This window comes from Falco rusticolus, chromosome 2, assembly GCF_015220075.1.
Source record: "Falco rusticolus isolate bFalRus1 chromosome 2, bFalRus1.pri, whole genome shotgun sequence".
Lineage (NCBI taxonomy): Eukaryota > Metazoa > Chordata > Aves > Falconiformes > Falconidae > Falco > Falco rusticolus.
Window position 1 is genome coordinate 24,622,445 of NC_051188.1, and position 22,555 is coordinate 24,644,999.

The 22,555-nt window shown below is 39.8% G+C and overlaps 1 protein-coding gene across 1 annotated transcript; it reads right to left on the reverse strand.

Moving 5' to 3' along the window:
• Positions 1 to 82: 82 nt before the first annotated feature.
• Positions 83 to 18,030, reverse strand: LOC119142810. Its single transcript, XM_037376184.1, has 5 exons — positions 12,599 to 18,030; positions 10,128 to 10,213; positions 9,366 to 9,408; positions 8,199 to 8,391; positions 83 to 3,325 (listed from the first exon to the last, which is right to left on the reverse strand). Exons 1-4 carry the CDS (start codon positions 14,301 to 14,303, stop codon positions 8,231 to 8,233), a joined length of 1,995 nt encoding a protein of 664 aa, XP_037232081.1. The 5' UTR covers positions 14,304 to 18,030; the 3' UTR covers positions 83 to 3,325; positions 8,199 to 8,230.
• Between the last annotated feature and the right edge of the window lie 4,525 nt (positions 18,031 to 22,555).

The following is a 22,555-nucleotide window of genomic DNA, read 5'->3' on the forward strand; positions in this document are numbered from 1 at the left end:
CGGGACCCTCAGCCCGCTCCCCGGACCCCCAGTTCCCCCCTGGGTCCCCGGCCCCCCCAGCCCCCTCCCCGGCAGGGTGGCAGCGCCCTGAGGAGAGAGGCGCGGGAAGGGCCAGGCGGCGGCGGCGGCCCGCACAGCGACTCCGTTCCAGCCACTTTTTCTACCTGGAACGCGAGCCCGAGGTATCGACTTCAATTATTTAAAACCCAGATTAATGTCCAGATTCTCCAAGATGGGCAGAGAACAGAAGCCAGCGCTGAAAGCGTTCAGTCCCGGGTGCTGCCCGTGTGCCCCATGAGGTGCTGGGCACCCCAGAAGCGAATTACCAGCTCACCTCGGGGAAGCGGGGCTCTCCGCCGGACCGCCGGCTCAGTCCAACCCTTGTTTTCCTCTCCCCCCACCCCCAGCAGTGCTGGAGCCACCGGATCCCACCCTACCACAAAAGCAGACGAGGACTCCAAGCAGATGCTCCTGAACAAGGGCCCTGCGCCGCACAGGTCACTTTCCGTGTCACGCCGGCGGCGTTAGCATCGCTTTTCAAACATACCACATGAGAAACTGCAGGAAACGTAACAAAATTTAACCAGGAAACCTGATCTGCTCTAACATGGTCACCACACAAGCCAATATTAAGAGTCTCCAGCAAAACCAAGAATAGCTGGTGCGGGATCACGCTCTGCCTCTGGGAGCCATGCACAGCACCGACGCCAGCCGGGCGAGAAGCCAGCCTCAGGGACACGCCGCCACCCCGCTACAACGCTGGAGCTTTAGGCTGTAAAGTTTGCAAATAGCGCTAAAGAGAGTGTTCGCGTACAGGGGGAAAGCTTATCCCACCGTGGGATGTGGCACACCCACCCCAGCTGAAGCAAGTGGGGAAAAAAACCAAAAGTGACAGGAAAGAATACACATAAACTTTGAGATCCCAGAGGGGTTTAAAAGTAAACTTAAACCGATACTGTGAGATTTTGCAAACCAGTTTTATTTTAAGCATTCTGAAAGGTCAGTACTCAGTAACAGAAAATACAGGCATTCAGATTTCTCCCTCAACAAACAGAAGTAGGAAGAAAATACTGATCCTTGAGTGACATTTTCTTGAAACCACACTAACTTTTCTGCTGCGACTGGTACATCCGGTAAACCCGAAGCTGTGGCTACAGCCAGCAGAATTGCCTTCCTTCTCCCCATGACATTTTGTATAATGTTCTGCTGGTAGAAGAGCAGCACGTTTCTAACCAAGGAAAGGAAAACATCGCATGTGTACAGAGAAATGCATGAAAAAAAGTGCAGCCAGTGAATTTGCCAGTTCAAATACAACATTAGTTTAGAAATACATCCATCTTTAACCGCTTACATGTATACGCAAGTGTTTTTTTAAGTGGAGAGCGGGGACACATTGGGAATTTAGACCATGGTGGGTGGAGCTTCAGCATGACTGCAGTCAGGTACTGGCTGTTCAGCTGATGCACAATGAAAAGGGTGCCGGGAAAGATGAGGAGGAAGAGATGAAAGAATAAATGGATAAATATTCTGGATCTGGAAGCCGCAAAAGAGGGAAATATTTCTGACAAGTACACACAACCTAAGCTTCCTTGTTTCTCCCTTTCTCAATGATCTTTTCTCACCCTGAGGAGATCGTTCTTTTCTGTCACTCCCTCTCACTGCAAAGAAATACCTTGCCTTATGCACGTCTCTTAATTGACAAAGGCTGCTCTTTCTGATTATTTTTCTGATTAATAATTAAGTTAATTAGGTGTAATTTGATGTGTCCTTCCACCTCCCTCCATTCTGTTTTGCCTGTCTCTTCTTCATTATTTGCTATTTCAGCAAGCACTCATGATTTTTTTCATGAGGAGCTATCCTCCTCCTCCCGTTTGTTGTTACACTCACGGCCTTCTGCCAGTGAAGGTGCCATCATGAACTCAGTTGACCCTCAGCACTCCATTCCCAGGCATCACAAGCACCACTTCAAAGACAGATGGCACAGAACGTGTCACACTATTTTACAGACCACAGCAATACATCAGGGCAATTTAGTGCTTTTCCAGAAAAGCAACACCAACAGAGAGCTGGTGGGAAAGCATTGCCCTGTTTACAGCCTACATACACACACACACACAAAAAAAAAAAAAATCTAGATTAATCTAACCACACCTCAGAGAAAAACCCAGGAAACTGTGTTTTAAGATCATGGGATGAAATTCATCACCTATGTAATTTAGCTCATTCTACATACGTAACGTATTTCCAACTTTCCTGACACCCGCGTGGGCCTTACATACATATGTATGTAAGCAAAATTTTAGATTTTACTGTCAAGGGTTCATTGATTTCTGCTGCTCATCTGCCCCTGGAAACCAATACTCCACTCATGTTACTGGGACAATTACCTCAGTAACAGAATTGCTACTGGTAAGGTTACTGTTCTAGCTAAGGAATAACCACCATGCTTAATGTTGAAGGAAAACCACGATACTTAAAAAAAACCAACAAAACTGCACACAAACCCCCCCACTATTTTTAGCTTAAATTTCTCCTCACCTCCTAAGAATTTTAAGTAAAAAATGGCAAAAGGAATACTACTAACAGAAACGTCAAATCACTGATTACCAGTGCTAGTTATAGGTCTTATCAGTCTGCCACAAACCATGCGCATCTTTCCTCCAGTGTGTTTGAATCAGGTCTATACTGAAATTTTCTCCTTATTTCTATAGTGCCAACTGAGTCTAGTTGAAGGGAATCATTAGGCCTGGTTTCAGGAGAAGGCAAGTTGTGTACCCCCGGATGAAAGAAAAGGAGTGACTAATGAAGACTTACGTCACTTGAAGTTGTAAAGAGACTGGGATGTAATTATGCCTGACAGGACAAAAGGCAGAAGTAGGATAAGACACGTAACAGGCACCTTTCCCTGCAGGTAGGCATCCCTAGCAGTTCATGTACCAGTTCTTGGGGCAATATTTTGGATACCAGAGCCTGAAGGTCACAACTCGTGCTGACAAGACAGCTCTTTTCTGCTTACTGGTCTCTGCTCTCAATCTCTTCGTATGACACTCAAGGATATACTGAGAAGGTATAAATCCCAAATGACTTCAGAAAGTGACCTTTTGCCACACAAGACAAAGTTATCTCCATTTTGATTTTTATTCTATGGACAAAGAAGTTGATATCAGGGGGCTGCAGGGGGGTGGGAAGGGAAGATAGCCAAAGATTCACACCAAATCTCTACAGCGGTTACTTTCTTCCAGGTTATTCCTCACATTTTAAATCCTTGGTGGCCAACTGAAGTCCTTCCATGGTGGAATCAAAGTGAGACGTTTCTGAAATAAAACTAAAAAAAAAAAAAAGAGAGAAGATTCTGCTGAAATACCACAACAGCACAGACCGTCGAAAGACTTTAATGGTTGCACAGCCAACCCTCAGACTGAGAAGCGTTCACCTGTCTGATATTTTTAAGTGTCTCTTTCTTTCTCATACTCTGCTGCTGGTTATTTCTTTAAAAAGTTAAGAAGAATGGAGAGGAAGCAGATGATGGAGAGCAAAGGAAAAATAAAAAATGCAAGGAGAATGAAAAATGAAGAGAAGAAAACTTGGGTATCAGAACTAGAGACAGTAAGAACCTAGCAGTCTCAAGGCTGAAAAATAAGGAGAAGAGTAACACAGTGGAACATTTTTTTTCTCTACGTCACAAATAAATAATGAATAGCCAGCCATTCTACCAGTAACTATAGCATAGATACATCTCATAATTGTTGCATTATGTTGCAATTTTTCCCCATTACATTCACTCAGGACCTCACAGGCTTCCAAGTTACCGAGCTTGTGTAAGGCACCAGCACAACCTGACGGTTACCCTTTTCTGAGAGCTCCAGAAACACTGTTCTGGGCAGCTCTTACTCCCCCTGGTAATTATACTCTGCTTAAGTAAATTTTAGGCCAGGTTTTCCTGGTAAGCACTGTAAAAGGCAGGTGAGTGTTTCTGGTCATAATTCTGTGCACTTTTTCACACTTCATTTTGTTTAAAGTTAGTAGTCAAAAGATAGAGAAAACACTTTTTTATTATTGTCATGTCGAAGCAGCAACTGGAGGAGGTTTGGCCATGGGATGATATTTTCTGTGGCAATACTGGAAGATTGCTTTAGTCAGCTTTGTAGCTCTTAGATTATTTTTTTCACGCTAGCCAGAAGGTGGTCCTGCCTGTTCCAGCTGTATGTTCCTGCTCCTTTACCTGCGTCCTGCTGATCACGTGGCTCTAGGCCAATTTGTTTCAGCTCAATGGTCCAGACTGAAAACTTTTTGGATATCTTCACATACTAGACGACAGAGCTGAATTGCCTCACACTCTGGCTGCGGAAGCATTGCGTCCAGCAAAGGGAAGTGACAGGAATAGCGCAGCCAGGGACAGACGGAGTGGTAACACACGTCACCAAGAGATTTGTCTCATCAAAACCATGACCCTACCAGGCTGTCATGGAGGAAGTCTTCCTGCAGGGAGTTACCAACTGCTGTGCTTCACAAAGAAACATGCCAGCTTTTGTTTTGCAGTAGTCCTGCAGATAAATGCTTAAACTGACATCGGGTTTTGTTGTCTTGTTCTGCATTTGTATAGCATCTGGCACTCGGGAGTCCTGGTCTACAAAGAATTTCCAGGCACCAAAATAATGCTCTTTTCACCGATCTCAGCTTTCTTTTTAAACCAGGGTCTCTTGCTTAATCTCCAGAACAAATACTGATGTGCTGCCAAGGCTGCAATAAGGAGCTCTCACAACTTGAGATTAACCGCGTGGTTTCACAGAGGAACACCACTACTGTTCACTCTCCCATTTGAATAAAAACACCCTTACTCAACATGAATACAGAAGCATGATCATCTGGCTAACAGACTGTTGCACTTGGCCAGTAAGGCTTAGTTTACTTTCCAATCTCAAGGGACTGAAATGATCCTATAGCTCTCCATTTATTTTTCTATGATTTTAAAAGCTTGTGGTAGGAATGCCTCTGTTTTCTGACTTTTTTTTTTCCCCTGACATTTGATGAAATCAAATCCATTTCAACATTTATAGTTGTTCTCTTGAGCAGTTTTACAGCCACTCCGGGACATCACTCTTGGCAAGTCTGCTTTAGTCAGCAACCAGGAGAGAATGAGTTTGTGGTGAGGAAAGATAACGTTACCTCTCAAAACCAGGGGCACCATCAACCAGAAAAACTCCCCTGCTTTTTACAGCCCTTACACATGCAGACCTCAGAGAACTGCTGCAATACCCACATGGGTCTGGCCAGGGGTCTGCATCACCCAGTATCCTGTGCCTGACAGCGAGCACAAATCAATTGAAACCCCTAAGGGATGCTTTTTACTTTTTACATACTTCTTTCTGTATATTTCTTTAACATCCTAACATTTGTATGAGCTTAAGAGCAGCCTTTAGTCTGAAGGTATGGTTGCACAATACATGGTCCCTGGTATCAGAGCTGACTGCCACCCCAGCAGGAAGCTCTGTGCGTCCTCGCCCTCGTGCCTGCAGCAGCCCAGTCCCGTCTGCTCCCTGGACCCAGCTTTGGCACCCACTTGGACCTTACACATGCTTATTTAGATTTGCCAGCCCAGCAGAAAACTATCCTGTTGTTTGCTTCCTGTGGGGTCAGTGAGTTAAATTACAGCCTTAATGTCGCCAGAGCGGGTAACTGGCGCAGGGCTGGGAGGCTGAGCACTTCCCACTTTTGGCAGCCATGAGCTGTCACACCAGCTGCCCGGGGCAGCAGACCACAGCTCCAGAGCAGCCTAAACAGATCCAGCCTCTGATGTCCCACCCTCTTCCTCCAACAGCCAGCAGGACTTTCCCTGACTCGTTTCAGATGATCAACTAAAAAAACCCCAACAAACAAAACACAACCCCAACAAGAACCCCACAAAACCCTGACTAACTTCCCTCTTCCTCCCAATACAAAGCCCCAACCAGCTAAGCCTTGTCAAGTCAAAGGCTTTGCTGAGCACCAAAGCTGCTGCAAGGAGGATGGGACCATGCGGCCCGGACCAGGGCAATCAACCATCACACACGCTTCACCTGCCAGCAGGGACCTTTGACTTAACCACACCACCTCAGCCTAGATGTTCGTGACCAAGTCCTTCTGCACAGAGCACGCACTGCCTTTTTTAATGATTTTTTTTTTTTTTTTTTTTTTTTTAACCCACACACTGACTGGGCGTCTTCTTTCACAGCAAAGTACTCATTGCTTTAATTCTATGTTCTTTAGAGCTAATATAACCCAGCGCAGCAGAACATCAGACTGCAGCATCACACAAACGGGTTTAACAATGTTTGGTTTCAGACCAGCAGTCAGTGGCTGGCTCACAATCGCACAGGGCAGCGGATCACTTCAGCTGTGCTCACAAGCAGGAGAGGAAGATTGAAACAGCTTTGGGAGTAGCATGGCAGACAGAAAAAGGGGCCAAATTAATAGAAAAAAACAGCTTGTTGGATACAGCAACCAAGTAAAGGTATGGACAATAAGGCAGGATACTCTGCCAGCATATGTCTTTCCTTTCTTGAAGCACACAGGCAAGTCAATTTCCAGGTTAATTGCAATTTCTTTCAGGGAAGCAATGCAGCTCTCCAACTTTGTTTCTTTAGCATAACAACACTTTCATCAATAAACCTGAACATTTCTGCGTAGTAGATTAGGGTACCAATCCACTCTGAGACAGCTAGTCAGTATCATAAGCAAAACTCTTGCCTGTGGATTGTTCAGATTTACAATACTAAAAATAAATAACTTATAAAAAATTTTGGCCAACATAGGACTAAGTATTTGGTGAATTTTTTTTTTAATTACTTATCAAATATTTTAGTATTTGATTATGTAAAAGGACCGTACTGCTACCAGATCTTCTTGATGTTATTAATAATCTGTGCTGACAGATCTGTGCAAGATCAGTGCTGTCTGTACTACATGGTTCAAAGAGATTCCCTTCATCTTCCTACACGTTAATCAGCAAATGACCTGCAATTCATTTTTGTCATCAATAATATAAAAATGCACATAATCAAATCAACCTCCATTCAAGATGTTTCGATTCCAGCCCAAACGATCCAATTACTTTAGTTCTGTCATGATCTTCCACTGTGAAAATTAAGAAACCTTCTAAAAAGTCATCTATTTTTGTAACTCTCCCAACACAGCACTTGCCCAGCCCTTTGACTCCTCCTCCAGCCATTGACTTACACTCAGGTCAGGCACAGGACACCAGGTGACACAGACCCCACACGGACTATATACCAGTAAACTTGTGCCATCTGGATGGGAATAATTTAAGCCTTAGGATCTGGATATTTTTTTCTAGCTCAATCTGCTCATGGTGCAAATTATTCTTTTTCCATATACCTCAGTTTACTTGTTTTAAAACTACAGATTAATCCATTTTCCACTTTGGAAAGAACAACTAATGGAAAATGATACAGAAGTTAAACTAGCATTTTACAGCTGGATCCAAAATTCTTTCCTTCTTATGACAATCTGCCTAGAATATCTCTCATAAACGAACCATAGAAACTTTGCAAAGTTACCAAAGGGTTTAAAAATTCACTAGACAAGCACGAACACGATACCATGGTTTCTAATACTCACTAGCACACTTTGTCATACCAAATGAAAGTATTTATGAAAGATTAACACTTCAGTATATGGAGTCCTATTGTAACCTCCTGCTGCTGATTCTCTACTGAAAAGCAGAACTGCCACTTTTTCATAACTTGGTGAAATACTGTATTATTGCTCATACTGTGCTCCTCATAATTAGACCTTTAATGGAGTCAGCATTGCTCTTCATGCTGAAAAGATGAGGAAAAATAGTACCAAGATGATATGACTCACAACAGATCGCCACAGTAATCAAACTGGGAACAAAGTCCAACTATGAGGCATTCTAGACCATTGCTTTCACTTTACCAGGCAGGTTTTAGATTTTGAAGAAAAAAATAATATTCATATGTCTTTAATAACAAAATACTGCCTTCTCTTTTCTGCAGTCAGGCTTAAAAAAACCCCAAAACAACCAAAATCAAAACCACCTGCAATCCTAACCTGAAGAAAAAGAACAAATACATTGGGTGATACTAAATGCACCTTAAAAATTATAACAAACAATGTTCTTTAGATGTTTGGTGAAATACAATACCAGAAAAAACCACACAAGCGTGATTGATTACCTTTTCCTTCATGCAGAATTTAAGATGGTCAGTCACAACCGATGAAACACATCATCCAGACTGTCAGTGCTAGCATGGGTCAGGATGTTCTCCTCTGTCACCCCTTGAAACAGCTCCACTTCTGGAAGTGTTTCCGAAGAGTCTTGATTCTCTTGGTGATTTTTATTTAGATCTTCAAGACTAATAATATAATCTAAAACAACAAACAAATTACAAACTGTAGCCAAAGACACCTGCAATTACCTTACGTAGTCTGTCACTTAAAGTACGTGAGGATAGAGTATTTCTAAAGCAAGCTTTCATTTCATCAGAATACTCTTGATTTTGCCTCCTAAATGGCCTCCAAAATAAACTATATCTTTCAGGTTTGTCTCTGACAGGGAGGGGGGGGGGGGGGTGGAGAGAGAGAGAGAGAGAGAGAGAGAGAGCATGCATGCAAGCACATGCACGTGTGTGTAGTCTTGCTCTTGTGCTTCCTCTCAGCTCTCCAAGAGTGTCCTTTTCTGTGTTTTTAAAATAGAGAAACTCCTCTCCTATTTTACAGCAAATTCTATCAGCTTCCAGGGAGCTACTATTGTCCATTTTTAATCTCATCTTATGGAACTTGTGAAATTATACTACACTAACATGGAAATAATGGAAAAAGACAACCAGCAACCTCATCCCATAACCTCCACACTGCAGGAATTAATGCACGCAGAAGTCCAGAGCTTCCCATGGGCCCTGACATCTCTTGCTGCTCAACTGTGTGACCTATTGTTATGCTGGCAATTTTTAGTGATCATTAAGTTTAATTAAGTTGAAGATGCTCAACCTTCCAGAGAAATAAAGTCTAAAGACTTTATGTTAAACAACCTTCTGATCTGGAATGGGTAAACGTCAGCTAAGTATTGGATTAATCTCATATGGGAAACTTTAAAAGGCAAGGAATTTCAGCACTTGCATCAGGAAATGTGAAGTGATGACTCACAGCAACCATAGTTCTGCCACACTATGTACAAAATCAACGGAGGCACAAATTAATTTATCGCATCCTAGTGCTTTTGCACAAAGGAGAGTGTTACCACTCATTTGTGCTGAAAACCTTTGACACACTTCAGCATTAACTATTTTCTCTTCTGAACAAGAAGTATTAGATACAGGTTTTGATTCACAGAACACACCTACCCAAGGCATTTCCATCCTGTGATAGATTTGCTTTCTGTTTTTCCTAAAACAGATAATAATAGTTCAGATAAAAGAACAGGTGAGAAGAGATTTTATTATTTTGGGAAAGAACAAGGTCTATGCTCTATTTTATAATTATTATTTCCTTGTATTTACAGGATTTTCCTCATTTCCACTACCAGACACTACTTGTGTTTATTATTATTAAAGTGCTCCTTAAATAAAAACAAACCTTCACAAAGTAACAGCAACAGTGGGGGGGAAAGTAATTTGTAAGTTAACACTTTCTAACTAGACAAGGAGAATTCATTTGTTGTCAGTCACCTAGAATGACTTCTCTGCTGCAACTCTTTGTAGAAGTAGCTATGAACTATACACTATATATACACTACAGGTATAGTGGAGGATGAGATTCGATGGGAGAAAACTTTAAGGAAAACAACTGGATGACGGTAGGTTGTACTTAATGCACATAGGCCAGGTCAGGACACAAGTATCAAGGAAAGGGTTTGGGTTTTATTCTCCTTCAACTACTTCATACACATTTCTGAAGCTGAACTTTCAAAACCTGAACCCTACCATGGCCTCGAGCCGATTCTGGAAATATTCAGAAGAGTGCATAAAACATCTGTCTCCTCGTTGTGGGCATGAAAAAACAAAGCAAATTTACTAGCAAAGAACATAATTTTGCTTATGAACTGAAGAATTCCTCTTTATACCTGGAATATTGGAAAGCCTTCCAAAATCCCCTAAAATTCATACCTCCACAGAGGTCTTCCACAGTAAATAGATCATCTTTGAAACTTTCCAGTCAAGAGGAACTATATAATCATCTGGCAACAAGGATTCTGCAGAAGAAAATATTTTTTGCAGTTGAGTGTTCAAGATCTCTCCATAGCCAAAATATATCACTGAATTACAATTTTTGCACACTTTTTATATATATATATGTACTTTTTAAAAAGCAGCTATTTAAGTGAGCCAGCAGCAAAGTCAGAATTTACATTTCTAGAATCTAGGGACAGCGCACAGGAGGGGAGGATGGGGAAGGAGATTTGGGGTTTGTTTCTTTTTTTAGGCAAAGGCTTTTCTACAATACTTTCATTTCCACACATACTCCCCCGAAACTAGGCACGAATGAGAAAACCAGAAAGCTTTCAGCCCACAAATTAAAGAAAATGCAACTTAAGTAACAATCTTTAAATTTTAAAATGCTTAATTATAGGAATCTGTGCAATATCACTAAAGAAATTACTTCCTAAAATGTTTTAACTCTAACACCCTTTAAGAAGCTGAAGCGATTCTTTGTAGGAAACCAGTCTAAAATACATTCTACACTTGCATGAGAATCATACAGGCTAGTCAGTCAACTAAACCTTCCATTTATAAATAACCAAAGATGTTTATTTACGAAAAAATTCCCCTCCAAAATAATTTCTGCAATTGCCAGTGTTGTAAAATACTACAGCTCAAATATGTACATGAATAAATAGTAGTCTATCAGTACATAACAGGCCACAAAAAAGCGTAAGAATTTTTAAATTGTAGGAAAATTATAGTCAAATGAGAATGTGGCCAGCAGGCATAATTTTGATGGGAAAAAAACCCCACCAAACAAACAGCAATCACAAGCTGTCAGCGCTTCAGGGAGGTATTCAGGTGGCTTTATATTTCTTAAAGGTTATTTCCAAAGGAAACTCATGTAAACACCAAAGAAGTTCACCTGTTACTGAATCAGAGAAAAATGGCATTTGGTTCATTAACTGTTTCTGAACGCCTGCTTTTTCTTTTACCCTGGAAGATCCCAGTTTTCAAGTCATGACCAACTCCTTCTAAGACGATTAAATTTAAGATCACAGATATGAAGACTCACCACGTTTGGAGGAGAAAAACATTTTATATGTAATAGCTGAGGACACCAGCAGTACTTCCCTGCCCTGTTTCAGCTCTTTATGGTAAGTTCTTTGCTGTGTGGTGCCAGACTTAGATAGCGCACTGCAGGTCCTTTGGGGACCAAGCCACGTAATGCTGCCAGTGGTCTGCATCACTGTTCTGACATTGCCATCAACTTTTGTAATAAAAGAAAAGAATCCTGAGGTCAGTTTGGGCAGCTAAACAGACATAAGCTGCTCCTCAGCTGTCATCTTAACCTTTTCATATGAAAATACATGCTTAACCTTAAATTCTACTGAAACAAACAGGTGTAAAGGTCTACGTGATGAAAAACCAGCCTGTGTTTCTTAATCCTATTTGTTGGCCAAATCAAAGTTACTGTTTTGCCACCGATTAAATTTGGACCAAAGAATTTGCAGAACTTTATGCACAGGGAACATGGCTCTTTCAGCAGGTGCATACACAGCACCATGTCCTAGGGTGACTTCCAAACAAATGTCTGTTGTTGCTGCTGCTGGCTGCAGCTCCATTAGGTTACATCAGCCTGCAGTAAATCTGGAAATCAGGGTTGCCACACACAACTCCTTTCAGGACCGACTGCCATACTTCTAACTGCTAACTTGAAAGGATTAAACTGAAAGCACAAAAATATGACAATTGGCCCTCTGGAAGGCAAGTATACAACGCTGCAACACTTTCTAATCATGCATGATTAAAAAGAAGGTATTCACTATCAGAAAATGCATCCCTGTAAGTCTGATAATCAATTTCAAGTTAAATAAGATTTTGGGAAAGATTTTCAACGGTACCTAAGCCACATAAGAGTGTATGAAAACTACTAAATAAAGAAAAAGGAATGCTACTATATTAACCAAGTGGAATATAAAAACAAACATGCAACCTTTGTATAAAAGCATACATTTTATACCATGTTTTCATTCAGTTTTGTAATCAACGCAGTAAAGTCTTACTCAGTAGGATGTATTAAAACATCAACAAGAGCTCTATGCTTTGGATTTAAAGTTAGCTAAGGTTTTGTAACCAAAATGACCGTGGCAAAACCAAATGGCACATTTGACAGACTGAAAAAATGTTTAGGTAATAAATAAAATAATCACCAAAGCAGCAGTGATTCCTTTCAATAGCATTAATATTTGATTAATTGGTACCTGCAATACAAATGAGTATTTAATCATAAGGTTTTTTTTGTTTGGGAGGAGTGTTTTGGGTTTTGCTTGTTTGTGGGTGTGTGTGAGGTTGTGGGTTTTTGGGGGTTTGGGTTGGGTGGGTGGGTGTTTTTTTTTTTTTCTTTTATGTAGGAGTAGTAAGAAGAGTATTACCCAGTGGAAGACCTGGAGAACCAAAGAGCTGCACAAGTTGAAAAGCAAATCCTAACGATAAGGGAAGTCCCAGAAAACTACATCTCATATTCTCATCTTGATTATCTTCAAGTTGTGAGGCCTCTGCTGGCTCAGGGTCATCTGCTTCACGCACGCTTTCACTGCAGCTTGCCAATATACTAGAAACTTCTGGATATTCAGAAAAAACTTTAACAGAAGACACAATATCTGGTTGGCTATTTGTAACCTCTGAAGAACACTGTTCACTCTCGCCCTCTTTTTTATCAACCACCTGTTGTTGCTTAAGAGTTCTAGCTTGCTCCTCCTTCATCCTGGAAACTACAGAAACCCTGCAGGAATATTTTGGTGTAGAAGATTGTTCTGAATGAATGTAAGAAATATCATGTAACAGAGCATCTGTATCCAGGGTGAGTAGGGAACAGGTTGCCTCGGTGCCACTGTAAGGTGCAGAATATTCCTGCAGAGCATGGGCCTGTTCACATTCCTCTCCATGGTTCTTGCTTAGAAAGCTTTTTTGCCCCACTTCCAAAACACTTTTTTGGGGAACATCATCTTTTATCGAAACTTCCTTCCCTTCCTCTGTACTACCAGCAATCTGTCTTGGTAGATTAAACTTCGGTGCCAAGTTGACAATTCTTCTGTATTTTTTCCTCTTTGATATAATTGGTGCAGCATCAATTCTTGGAACATTTACTTCACTTGAACGCTGCATGAAGGTGGCCCTGGTTTCCACAAGGGAATCAAAGTGCACTTCACCAGCTGGAGTTGCCAACAGACCGTTGCTTATTACATTGCCAGCCTCTTCAGTTACCGTTACATGATGGTTTTCCTTTACCAATCCTTCATTTGACTGAGAGCAGTTTAGCTGTGTTGAACAGTTCGTATGAGTCTGTTTAGGTTTCCTCATTTTTGGGGGTTTTTGTTCACCTACAAATTTATCCTCAGATGAAGAAGAAAGAGAAACTTGGTTATCAAAGCCCAACTGCAATTCTTCAGTAAGTAAATTAACTGAAAAAAACCCCCAGGCATTAGAGCTATTCTCTTCTGCTTTTAATGCACCTTTGTCCCCTGTGTTATTATCAGGCATGTTATCACGTACGTTTGAATTGCAAGGCTGAGAGATTTCTTTTTCTTCACCATTTAAACTTAACAGTTTAGCTTCCATGTCAGGTTCCAACGTACTCTGATAGGATCCAAATTTGTTTTCTGTGCTTAACAGTGGCGCGTTACAATCCTCAGAGATGCCTTCTGTTTCCTGGATGGAATTTTTATCACTGCTTATTTTTAGGAAACTGCTTCTGCAAAGATTTTCTTTGTGCCTTGGATTTGTTTCCTCATCATCTAATGCATATTTGGTTAGGTTTTCAGTAGGAGAAGGGTTTATATCTATTAGAAGTGAACTGTCACTTTCTACAGGCAGTTCATTTCTCAATGCACTGTTCAACATTGTTGAGACCTCAGACACAGTGATGGGAAACCTTTCTCTTGAACCCACTGCAGCTTGTTTTAGGCTTTCATCATCACCGTCAGGCTGCTCTTCACAAACTGTTACTGGATCCTCTGGACCTTTTCTGAATGTGCACAATGATTTGCTGTTTTCTTCTGAATCATCCTCTGCACTTTCTGGTATGTCCTGGTCATCTGGAACTGGGGGATGAGCTGCTCCCTCTAACATTTTCTTCATACTTTCTGTGTGATTACCTTTCACTTTTTTGTTTCTTTTTCGCTTTTTCTTCTGCTTTGCTTTTGTCAACAGGTGCTCAGAATTCTTAAAAATCGTCTCCCTATGTGAAAAAAAATAGTTAAATGTAAAAGTATTTCAGTAACAATGTATTTGTGGCATTCAATTTGAAGAATAGGTACTTCATGTTAATATGATGATCAAATACAGATCACCTGCTTTTTAAAATAGATAAAATCTCAAATAAAACCTTCTATCGATTAAACAAATTTACACCTTGCAATTCAGAACAATCTTGAACACTTTAAACCAATTTAAATAAATATAGTTGTCATCTCATTAACATAGTTTTACAAAATGTATCACAAATCAATGCAAGACCAAACAACATGTTTCTGGATGTCTCTCTAAATGATGTTTCAGTAATAGATACTAAAGAGCTACTGCTATTCTGAAATTTCATTAAATGTCATGCTGAGCAGGAAGGTACTAAGTGGAGGATGCAGTAAGAAAATTTCATCCATAAAGATTAAATGGAATATACTTAAATAATCTGGACTCAAATTCAAAACATACTAACCAAAAATCTGAATAATGTAAAGATACAGTGACTACAGCAACTCTTGATATTTACTGGTCAGTATATTAGCATGGATGGGTACGTATTTGGAAAAAATATTTCATATTTTATCAGCAACAAAATAATACATCACAGAAAAAATAACACAGTTGTAGGCAGTTATTTACAACTAATTCTGTAGCTCTTTTCAGAATGTCTGATTTTTTTTGGTCTGCACTTCTCATTGAATTTAACAGGTATCAGCCCTAACAGTGACTTCTCTGAAATCTTGATGTCAGCCTGTCAGCCAGCCAACCCTGAAATGAACATATGTAAGAAAATCCTTGTCCAGAAACGTAACTTTTCCCTACGCACCTCTTCAGAGAGAGATGAGATTTTCAAAGCTAAGTTTGACTGACAAATCTTTGTATCAAAGATCTGCGCCTTTCTGTAATTCTTCACTTTTCTGTAACCCTTTGTTCAAGATGGTACTTCACACAACATACTAAAGGAAACAAATCAGCAGCTAGAAGAACTATAGAGTAAAATCAGTTAGTTTCTGGGCATTTATATGTAACATAAGCTGGTTTTAAGTGTTGTATTCTGAAATTTTTAAGAGAGAATAAAAATTACAAGAAGGGGTGACTGTGTGTGCAGAGGGAAAGCCAGTCACTGGGACCTAAAGGTCGCCTACAGAAACCTATCCTTCCCCTTTAATCATTTTGAACTCTGCAAAGCAAACCCTCCTAATCCTCTGTGAAGCACATCAGCAGCCTTCTCGGCCTCAGCGTAGCCACAAAGTCACTTGACTGGAACCGGATTCCAAAGTCTCGATGCCTTGATATCGCTGCAACAAGCACTACAGATCCCTGAAAAGATCTTGGTGGAAAGCACACAAATTTTATTGCCCTATAACGGCATCCAGATAAGACATCCTACTAAGAAACTGGATCTCCTTCAACTGTTGGCATTTACGTCCACATGGTGCTTTCCTCTGAGTAATGAAAACTGACCTCTCTTTTTCCAAACCAGCCTATTTTCAATACAGTGCCCTACGATGTAAGTGCAGTTCTCTATACTGCAGATGCTTGAAGTTAGCAAAGACAAATTCCATGCCGAATTCTGATCACAACACATTCCTTACTCAGCAACATGCCTTTCTCCCCCAAAAAGAGACATGGGATACCAAAGGTTTAGGATTTAATAGATCTTATTTTTCTATTGAATTAAGTGATATCAAAGTGAAGCATCTGCAACAGCAGTTGGAGAGATTACTTACATATAACCCAGATTTGCAGAAATGATACACTGATTACAGATTATGTCTTAAATCCTGAGATTAACTTTCTTGTTCGGTGATGAAAATTCATGACTTGAAAGTGGTTTTGGAAATTATCTGAAGTTTCAGAAGCATAAAACCCCTTACCAGTTAAATAGAAAATAACGGCCCATTTTTAATTGTTTTTAATGGAGTGGGGAATAAAACATCAGACTCGTGCAACAATTCCAAGAAGAACTTAGTATTGTACCTAAAGGCCCTTGTGCTGCCATAATAACTCTGCAGAAATGACAGTCAAATTGGAATGTCAACACCAGCACAGACAACTAATGAACTTCTCCAGTCTTGGTATTACTGTAGTTACACTCTTGCTTACCACTCATGTCTCCCCAGTGGGAATTTGTGCTGCTGCTGATGGAAATGAACATCTCCCATACCGATTCAAGCATGTTTCAGGTGTCTAACTCCTGGCACATCTGTCAACACTTTCAGGACAATGTTGATAGAAACTTTCTTAGGATAGGATGCCACACCAAAAAGTACTGTGGAACTCAGCAGATATAAGCGGGGGGTGGGGGGTGAGGAAAACTCAGAGGTCATCACATTTATTTCCTCCCCCCATCATTAATCCTGAATAAGGAAGGACAACCACACTGGACAGGATTCACTTTAGAATGTGAGAACAGGAGAAATGCATCCACCAAATAATGGAAGAACCACCACCTGGATGAGCAAGAGAAGCTAACAGCTATTATTGCACGTCAAAATAATAATGAATACAAATGTTGGTCCAGGTTGATGATATAGCATACCTGGATATGACCTTCCATAGTGACACTCAATAGTTCATAATAAGTACAACAACCATGTTGTATCTATGCTTTGGAAACATGGAGGTTTTCTAGCAGTTCAGCAAAATCAGTTCTCTAAAGGTTTGGAGCTTCTAAAAAAAGGACTAAAGCAAAAAGGAAACTGGTGAACTACTAAATGCAGAATAACAGAATTTCTTACTCTTCACTTTTCCAGGCAACTTCTGTTTTCCGACTGATTCTAAGAAAATACTATCCCAAAGAAACACTCTAATGCACTCTGATGGCATACCTAAACACTTCCTGCTTGGGGTATACCCAGTACCATGTTAAGGTTTTTGCATTTAATGAAACAAATCGTTTACTAGTTTTGACTAGTTTTATCTTAGTTCCTCCTCTTTTAATCCACCTACATGCCTTTTGAGGAGTTTTCCTTATTGTAAAACCATATGGCACACAAACATTGAGAAAATTCGAGAACCAGCATGGAGATAGACTTGTCTTCTTTACAGGGGCATTTGCTAGCAAGTTGTTTTTAAACACATACAACACATGCAAAAGGTAAAACCAAAAAGGTGCTGTTTTGGACAATATTTAAATTTTACTACATAGTATGCATTTTTAAAAAAATGGTTAGTAATAAACAGACCAGAAAAAAATGTAATAGTATTTGTTGAAATAGGAATTCCCTTTCTGTAACACCACTTTGAAATTTCTCAGCCTACCGTTTAGACAATATTAAAAGCTTTTTGCCATATCTCTGTTACATGTAGACTGAAAGGTTGTAACCTACTGCTCAAAACAGCACTGCCCAGCTTGACTGAGAGACAGTGCTCAGATGACACACTTTTCTGGATAAACAAATGCATTTTCATGATCACTGAGGCAGAACATACAAAGCAAATAATCTAAAGTTAGTCACATTTTTCTGGAAAATGGCAAAACTAGAAAAGAGTTAGTTATTTGCAGTTGTACAAACTTCAGCTCTAGCATACATCTCAGCTGATGTCTGCTTGACATCAAAAAACGCCTGCAGTCATTGGTGTAATGAAATACAGAATAGAATCATAGAATCATTTAGGTCGGAAAAGACCTTCCAGGTCATCAAGTCCAACCGTTAACCCAGCACTGCCAAGACCACCACTGAACCATGTCCCCAAGCACCACAACTAAAGTCTTTTAAATACCTCCAGGGGTGGTGACTCAACCACTTCCTTGGGCAGCCTGTTCCAGTGCTTGACAACCCTTTTGGTGAAGAAATTTTTCCTAATACACCAGCAATATAGAGGAAGTGATAAATTTATAAAGCAATTCTATATGACATTTAGCAATGAGGTACATACCTTTTCTGAAACTTATGTTATCATTAATCTCCAAAGTATCTGCAGTAGGTTTTCAACATCAAAATTCTACAAGAGCTGCTTACATAAAATGATATTTACTGGGATACACCTCACCTTCTTCACCTGGTAAGTCCCAGTGCACTGTTGAATTCCTTCTGACTTGACTTTACTTCAGCAACAAACAGAAACAAAGTTGCAATTTTGGAATCTCAGAAAAAGCCATGGTACCAGCCTTTTTGTCACCTATCTTGCCTGTAATACCGAATTGAGTGGTAAAGATCCAGTTCCTCAAAACCAAATCAGATATTGGTATTAAGTGATCAAGGAACTGGAAAAAATACATGCAAAATAACTTGTCAGCATTATTAGGCTTCCTGAAAGGTGAATCCCATCAGAAAGCTGAGTATCCAACTTTGTGATTTATTGCAGCTGAAGAAACAGCTTTTGTCAGCCTTTCTTCCTTCGTTCCAGGTGTCACTTCCACTGCCTGTCTTTTGCTGGCTCTACCACCCTCCTTGTGGTGGAGTTACCTGCCTAAGCCAGCATCAAAAGGAAGTGAGTACGTGCTTTGTTGTTGGGCTGATTTAACTTACCAAAGCAAGAAGTAAAACGAGTGTATAGCTAAGACAAAGGGAAGTGGCTCGTGGGAGCAACGTGACTACTTTCAGCAGCAACATGTCAGGTTGACTCACAGTCCATCTTAAGGAAATTCACCATAACTGATTCATAAGAAATGTTTACACATTTCTCCCCACCCCAAACCAGTAAGATCCTACTAATTGGATTTAATCTGAAGTGACCAGTATTTATTATTCTTTTGTCTCTCAACAGCATTGCCAGTGGTGGTGAGATTTAAATACTCGTCTTCATAAAATATGCTAACTTAGCACAATGCTTAAAGAACTACTCCAATCTTTACCACTTCTACAGGACTGATGTACACATAGTTCTGTGCAATGATCAGCCAGACTGCTGTCCTGTTATAGACCAGATACAAGAGACCTTGATCTAGAGAGCACACAGAGAATACCGTATAATTGGTTTGATCTAAGCATGCCTTTAGAAGGTGTTCATTTAATCAAATACATGGAAAGTGCAACCACTTTTCAAAGTGAAAAACCAAACAACAAATAAAAAAACCAAACAACTAATACACAAAAAAATCTAAGTTCCTGAGGTGCTAGTAAGAGCAATTCAGTTTCAAATGACAGTCCATTCACTCCACAAGAAGCTTCAGGTGGGGTGATCTGACTGATTTTTGTCCTGCTTGGTTCATTTAAGTCATAAATGTCTTATGACAGAAAAAGACAACTGAATATACTGATTGATATATATGTACATACAAACTGAATATACTTGTGCCTAGTATCAAACATTTACATCCTGAACCAGTGAAAGAACTCAAAAGCCACTTTCAACTCATTTTAGATGGCACAAATATCTCACCTGACACAATTCAAAATTCTAACCAGAAAATAAATAAAAAAAAAATCAGCAAGAAGTAACTGATGGATGCTAACAGACAGAGGAGAGACACCATTTTTTGTTTGACTGGGATTCTCTGCTCTGTGAAGTATGGTTCAATGTTAAAAAGCAGGTGAAGAAGAAGAAAAAAAGACAAACTGAAATGCTACAAGTGATCTGAATCCATCTTAAGGGGATGTACTTAAAATACAGAGAAGAAACCTCAGCTTTACCATCAGCCTTCTTACCTATGAAGGCTCATAGAATTGATTTTCATTTAAGTTCTCTCTGTCAACATTTAGTCTTTTGAAGAGAACATGATGGACACAGATGCCAATGTTATGTACTGGAAGTATGGTATGAATCATCTTGTCAAATTTGATGGCACCAGTTCTATTACTTGGATGATACCAGCTCAAGCATGAAAACAACCTGACTGAAATTAATCCAGGATAGACAAGAAATACATTGCTTTGAAAAGTAATTTGGAGAAATAGGAATTACGGTCAAATTTGCACTAGTTAGTAAAGTTTGGTGTAACCAGCTGTGCAGCAGTGCTCCTTTCTATTGATGTAAAGACATTTCTATATGAGACTTCAAGGCACACTTTCAAAAATCTGTAACAGAAAAATCTCACCTTCCCAGACAATGATCAGTCTCAGTTTTTCATTAACTTCCAGACAGACTACGGCACTACTGCATCTGTGGCTATGAAGCAATTAGACCTCACTAAATCCTAAGCATCCCCCTCTCAGCGACACCAGAGCACACTGCATCATACAAAGCTGATGGTCCAGGTTGAACACCACGAAGCACACTGGTGAAGACTGCGACTGACCACACAAACAACATTATCCACTGCAAACAAAGCCCATTTGCCTAACGGCCAACTCACATCTACTGAAAAAACATACAAAAGGTAGAAATTACCTTACAAACCTCAACCTTTTTCTTTCCAAATGAAAAACTGAGTTGCTGTTACACATAGAACATAATCCACAATGTGTCTATAAACTAACCAGTTCAAACACAAGACAGCATCATATCTGAGTGGATCCTTGATTTTAGGAGAAATAAAATCTCTGTTCAAAACCTCAATTCTGTGAGCCATCTCAGAATCCATTTTTCAGTTCCCCTCCCTTACAATCTACTGCTTTCCAGGCATGTGCTTATGGAATTCCACTCAAGAAGTTCTATCCAGGAAAAGACAATTTACTGAGGATCTCATGAAGTTGTGAAATAAATCATGTCCTAAAACATGGTCCACAAATAAAGCAGACTTTCCAGATCCTAATTCCTAAAAAATACCCTCATTGTATATTTTGGCCACTATGGAGTCTAACTAAATAAATCACTACTTTAACCAGAAAATAAGAACTACATATTGTGATATCTCATCCTAGTATTTGAACACATAGATGACAGCCATTCAAAACAGAATATATGGATAAGTAGTACATGAAAAAGATTTTAAAAGTCAAAATTAGATTTACAGGGTGAAGTGTTGGCCTTTCTTACCAAGGCACATTCACACCCAAAACAAATGTAAAATGAAGTTTGAGATAAGGCACAATCAAAATCAACTTGAGAAAAACACGGGTAGGAGTGCAAGGAAGCAACAGAGGTACAAGAGCAGAGTGCAATATTTAGAGGTATGTGATAAGATACGTTCTGTTAGGAACTTTCAATGAAAGATGACACATTTTAGCTGTGTTTAAAATAGCTTCAATCAACAAAACTGGAGAAAAGACATGTAATTAAATATCCACCAGAGCACAGATCATAATTCTGGGAACAAAAGTGTGAGTTTCAAAACCACAGAAAAATATACTGTATGACAGAAAATACTACATTCAGCAGAACAACAAAAAAAAAAAATTCAAAAGGAAAGCCTGGGGGGAAGGGGAATATATATACTCAGTTTTTAAAATAGCACCAGTTTGAACTGAGGTGTTAAAAAAATAGAGAACAAGGTGTAGCTCTCCACACAAGTTTATAGTTCAGGGAAGAAAAGGGGAGGGGGATATGGATCCAGAGTTAGGAAAACAACTGTAGTAACTGAACACACATGACTCAGACAGATCAGACAGATGAGTCCAAGAATAAGGGAGGGGAAAAAGTTGCAAGAGGAAAACAGTAAAGAAAACAAATCAGTAAATATTAAGTAACCAGACTCTAACCTAGGTTATAGCAACATTAAAATTCAAATACTTGCAACTGCAGACAATGTTGCTAATCAGAACATCTGCTCTGGGTATTGCAGTCATTCTATGCATCAAAAATGCTACATGAAATATTGAGAGCTACATAGCATTCAATTATAATGGGCATTCTCTGGAAGGTATTAAACCTTTTCAATAGATTTCAGTACTTTGTCATACAGGCATCCAACTTTTACTTACTATTTCTGCATACTACTTATTGCCATTAGTTCATTTCCCTTTTAAACATCTTTCACCAAAAGGACTAGAGATACACAAAAGACACTACGCTTACCCCTTAAAGTTGATTAGTTTTTATGAAACAGCCTTGTATTGTTCATAAAATCATAGAATCATTTATGTTGGAAAAGACCTTTGAGATCATCAAGTCCAACTGCTAACCCAGGACTGCCAAGTCCATCACTAAGCCGTGTCCCTAAGCACCACATCTATGTGCTTTTTAAACACCTCCAGGGATGGTGGTTCCACCACTTCCCCGGGCAGCCTGTTCCAATACTTGACCACACTTTCTGTGAAGAAATTTCCTAGAGTGTTGTGGATGAACAGATGCAGAAAACTGTCTTTCAATCTTCCAATGTG